This window comes from Marmota flaviventris, chromosome 5 (assembly GCF_047511675.1).
Source record: "Marmota flaviventris isolate mMarFla1 chromosome 5, mMarFla1.hap1, whole genome shotgun sequence".
Classification (NCBI taxonomy): Eukaryota; Metazoa; Chordata; class Mammalia; order Rodentia; family Sciuridae; genus Marmota; species Marmota flaviventris.
In genome coordinates this window covers 33,097,220-33,102,404 of record NC_092502.1, presented here as the reverse complement: position 1 = coordinate 33,102,404, position 5,185 = coordinate 33,097,220, and the positions used below count along the sequence as shown (strand labels likewise).

At 37.8% G+C, this 5,185-nt stretch overlaps 1 protein-coding gene across 1 annotated transcript; it reads right to left on the bottom strand.

The window, feature by feature from the left end:
* Positions 1-715: 715 nt before the first annotated feature.
* Il5 (interleukin 5) lies at positions 716-3,948 on the bottom strand. The gene is made up of 4 exons (XM_027949568.1): positions 3,805-3,948; positions 3,578-3,610; positions 912-1,040; positions 716-814 (listed from the first exon to the last, which is right to left on the bottom strand). Exons 1-4 carry the CDS (start codon positions 3,946-3,948, stop codon positions 716-718), a joined length of 405 nt encoding a protein of 134 aa, XP_027805369.1.
* Between the last annotated feature and the right edge of the window lie 1,237 nt (positions 3,949-5,185).

Sequence of the window (5,185 nt, the reverse complement as noted above, 5' to 3'; positions counted from 1 at the left end):
AAGCTGGCTTTGAACTTGTGATCCTCCTCCCTCAGCCTCCTCAGCTGCTGGGATTACAAGCATGTACCACCATGCCTGGTTTGCCTCTGAAGCTTAATTACATTGAAAATTAAGAGCCACTCTTGGTTGACTCTCATTCTTTTTTTTTTTAAGATTTATTTTTCAGTTTTCGGCGGACACAACATCTTTGTTTGTATGTGGTGCTGAGGATCGAACCCGGGCCGCACGCTTACCAGGCGAGCGCGCTACCGCTTGAGCCACATCCCTAGCCCCTGACTCTCATTCTTGCTGCAAAAAAATGTCCTTTCCCTCCTCCATATTCTACTCCAGGCACAGAAAGGTAAGTACCATATGATCTCACTCATGGGTGGAATGCAAAAAGAAATGAAGAGGAGAGCTGTAACCAGGGGCTGGGGAAAGTAGTAGAGAGGAGGAAATGTTGATCAGCAGATACTAAATTACAGTTAGATTATAAGAAGATCTGACGTGCTATTACACGGAAGGGTGACTATAAATAGTGATCGTGTGTTACATGTCCTTAGAAGAAAGGATTCTGAATGTTTCGATATAAAAAAGGTAAATGTTTGAGGACTTAGATATGTTTAACCTACCAATGTGTACATATATCAAACATCACATGGTATCTATTAATATGTACAGTTAAAATATGTCTAATAAAAAAATACAAGCTTTGGTTACAATTGGCAGGTTAGTCTCAACTTTCCATCATCCACTCGGTATTTATCACACCAAGAAACTCTTGCAAGTACTCTAAGAATTGCTTGACTCTCCGTCTTTCCTGGCCACACTTTTTCTGTAAAAATAATAGACAATTGAAGAAAACTGTCAGTTTCTGTAGAAACAGGCACAGCCAGACAAATACAATTCCCATAGAAATGTTCATAACTTACTTTTTGGATGTCAATGTATTTTTTCATTAAAGACAAGTTTTGGAATAGTCTTTCCACAGCATCGCCTTGTGCAGTTTGATTCTTCAGCGTATCTATTCCCTGAAAGATTTCTTCAATGCATAGTTGGTGCTAAATGAGGAAGATTTAAAAAGATTTAAAAGAATGAGAGCCAACCAAGAGTGGCTCTTAATTTTCAATGTAATTAAACTTCACAGGCAAGCCAGGCATGGTGGTGCAAATTATCAAAACACGATATAAAAGTTGGGTCTATTGCATAACACTCCTATGTTCCACTGTAGAACATTCCTATATGTGAATACATGACTGGTGTAACTCCACATCATGTATAACCACAAAATTGGGAAGTTATACTGCATGTATGTATGATATGTCAAATACATTTACTATCAAGTATAACTAAAAAGAACAAATAATAAAAATTTAAAAAACTTTGTCATCCCACAATGTATACATATTTCAAAACATAATATTAGAAACAATAAATATACACAATTTTAATTTGTCAACTTTAAAAAATCAGAAAAAAAAATCTGGTCCCAAAAGTTAGGCTTCATTTTATGGCATTTGTTCTCCTCCAAAGAGTTTTATTGCTTGTTTCTTTCCCAAGTGGCAAACTACCTCATGCTGAGAAAATCATCAACAGATAGATGAAGCTTTTTAATTACTGAAGAGCATTACAAAAGTTATTAAGAAATTACACAAGGGCTGGGGTTTCGACTCAGCGATGGAGCACTCGCCCAGCATGTGCGGGTCACTGGGTTTGATCCTCAATACCACATAAAAATGGAACAAAGGTATTGTGTCCAACTAAAACAAAATATTTTAAAAAATAAATTACACAATATTGGGTGCAGTGGTGCATGCCTGTAATCCCAGTGACTCCAGAGGTTAAGGCAGGAGGCTCCAGGCCAGCCTGGGCAACTTAGTGAGACCCTGTCTCAAAATAAAAAATGAAAAGGGATGTAGTTCACTGGAAGAGAACCCTTGGGTTCAATATCCAGTACCACTAAAAGAAAAAAGAAAAGAAACTACATAACCAGAAAAAAAGTGTTCAGGAAATGAACACATAACACAATTATGTTACTAATAGAACTCACATCAGTGTTTTCTTTTATGGTTTAGACTGGTAATTTTAATTCATTTAGTCTAATGAAATAGTATATTTTACCTTTGAGTATGACCATTATGTGTTTCAAATGTACATAATACCATTATATAGTCATAATCATTTAACTATGTGAAAATTATTAAGAGGGCATTTGTTGTTATATTTTAATGTCTACCGATCATGATTCTAAAAATATGACCCAAGTTACTAAGAGTATAACAGAGAATTAAAAGCTGCTTTTTCTAAAAGCACTGACTCTTCCTTTGGGCCTGCAGATGCCCAATGGGTAACTAAAATCAGAGAAGTTTTGGCATCTCTGCTTCCATTTCATCTGTCACCTTTATTACCTTAAATTAGGGTAACATAGTTCTGTGTGCAGGCATAATAATATAAGGTTTATTGATCCTAAATTTACCTATCCTCTCTTGTTCCCCTTCAAGACAGAGGACACCAATAGAAGAGTAACTATGATATTTTCAAGATTTGCAGAGACATTCAACTGCCAGCTTTTACAACCTCCTGCTCCAGAGCCCGAGAGCAGCACCTAGAAGTCTCCAGTCATTGCCCTACCCCTTCCAGAGGCAGTGAAGATTGCAAAGATCACCCCAAGGTGGGACTACTCCCCTAAGCAGGAATAATTATTTAGGGGAACCAAATTGCCCCCTTTCAATATCACAGATCTAATAGATGAACACCCAAGCAGCAAATAGAGATCGCTCCCTCAAGTACTAAGGGCTTCCTGGAGCCATTCTGCATCACCAGGATTGAGATAATAATGTTCAACTTGACCAAGACTTTTAAATTATGCATATCTCTCATCCCCTGCCTGAATTCTTCCTCCATTTAAACCTAAAGTTCTTATCAGTATCCCCAAGACAGGGCTGAGACACTTGATGTACAGTTCCTTGCCTACTCTTCATCATTATTTTTTCTGTTTGATTTTTGGGGTGAGTGACCAGACCTGATTTATTTGGACCCCCAGAGTTGAGCCTCTGATCTAGGTCTCCAGTACAGTACTTTCAGAATGATATTAGACAGAGGGCTGGGGCTGTGGCTCAATGGTAGAGCGCTTTGTCTAGCATGTGCGAGGCAGTGGGTTCTATCCTTGGCACCACATAAGAATGAATAAATAAAATAAAGGTAATGTTATATCTGATTTTTTTTTTAAAGAATGATATTAGATAGAGAATGGCCATAGATGGTCAGAACTGAGAAGAGACTAGCAGGCACCTCTCAGCCCTTGTGGGATTCTTCTGGGAAAAAAAAAAAAAAACTCTAACATGAGGTTCTTTGGGGTAGAGAACTGAAAATATCACCAAAGCCTGATCCACTTGCTTATTCTAATTTTAAAAGTCATTCCTAAGATTCTAATTTTAAAACTCATTCCTAAGATCTCTAAGTACATACATTCACATCCACCCCATCTGAAAACAAAAGAGAAAATTACGTAGTTCCAAAGACAACTAATGATTTATAGTGTAAAATCTGAAAGTTGCTTTTTCATGGGATCGGTTTGTTGAATCATAATTTAACTTACATTTTTATGTGCAGGAACAGGAATCCTCAGGGTCTGGAAAAGGAAAGGTCAAATAATTATTTTTAAAGCCCTCAATCATTCATAACTTTCATTATTATGCTTGCTAGTGATGTGGTTTTCACCTATGCTCATAATTTTGTTATTTATAACGGATCTTTATACACAGTAAATGAAATACCACATATAATTATGCATTTTAAAGAAATGCAGGAATGAAAAAGACTTACCTCATTGCCTATTAGCACCGTTTGATGAGTGGAAAGCAGGGTCAAAGTCTCTTTCACCAATGTACTCATGGGAATTTCCAAGGCCAAGGCACAAGTGTAGGCAGCTCCAAGAGCTACCAAACTCAAGCGCAGCAGCATCCCCATGGCTTGAAATGCTCACAGTTTGCAAAGAAAGCTAAGAAAGTGCTTAGCATGAGATTGCATCCCCAACCAATTTATTCTCTCTCTTTGAGGAAATGAATAATTTCTAACAATCAGATAGAGAATGTCTAATGATGGCAAATGGTGAAACTAAATGTTTCCAATGCCTTGTATCTTAAATAAATTTACTTTTTATTTTATTTTTTTCAGTTCTAAGGATGAAACATAGGGCTTCTGTATGCTAGGGAAAGTGCTCTATCACTGAAGTACGTGCCCGACCTTTTCTAAATTTTTAATTTATTTTGAGACAGAGTATTGCTAAATTGCCTGGGCTATTTTTGAACTTGTGATTACCTGCCTCAGCCTCCCATGTAGCTGGGATTACTGGTGTGTGCCACCTTTCCTGGCTTATCTTTTGAAAAATCCCTACTTCTTCCTTTTTAAAAACATTTTCCATGACAAATGAAAATTTGTAGGTTGATATACATCAATATCTCATGTTTGCATTAATTAAAATCAGAAGATTGAATTTCTTTTAAAAGAGGTACGCACAAAGGAATAGAAACCGCTCAACAGAATTTTATACTAAATGAGAATATTTTCCAGAGGAACTAACTTCTACTGTGGTTGTGGCTGGATTGATCTGTCTCAAAAAGAATTGAAAATACTGGTGGGCAAAAAGACAGTCATTAAAGCAGAGACCACTAAGATTTGGTAAGATCAAGTTGTGTTTGATAGGGTCTTGATTAGGATACTTTCTGTTCTCAGTGACCCCAAGCCTAACCCAAACAGGGTAGAGATAAGCAGAGAATTTGGGTCATATATCTGGTGGAGGTTCCTGTCTGTTCTACTTGCTTTTACGGCTCTTCCTTGACTCCATTCTTAGGCAGCTGTCCCACTGTGGCCCCAAAATGAGGCCAGAACTCCTGGATCTATATGTATCCTGTCATGAGCAGCAGGAAAAAAACCAGTTTTTCTTTTCTGATCATTCAATCAGAACAATTCAGATGCTTTGTGAAAGGGTCGATGTGTTCACCCTTGAACTATGGCTAGGGGCATGAGCTATACTCATGGGTTCTCTCTGAATTAGAGGTAGACTTCATTTCCCCAAACCACACAGCTGAGGAATGTGGGGTCCTAGGTAGTTGTAAGAGGGCCAGGGATGCTGAGATGGTAACTAATAAATACCTGTCACAGACACATAACACGTGGGCATGGCCTTTCCTGTGTGTCCCACAAG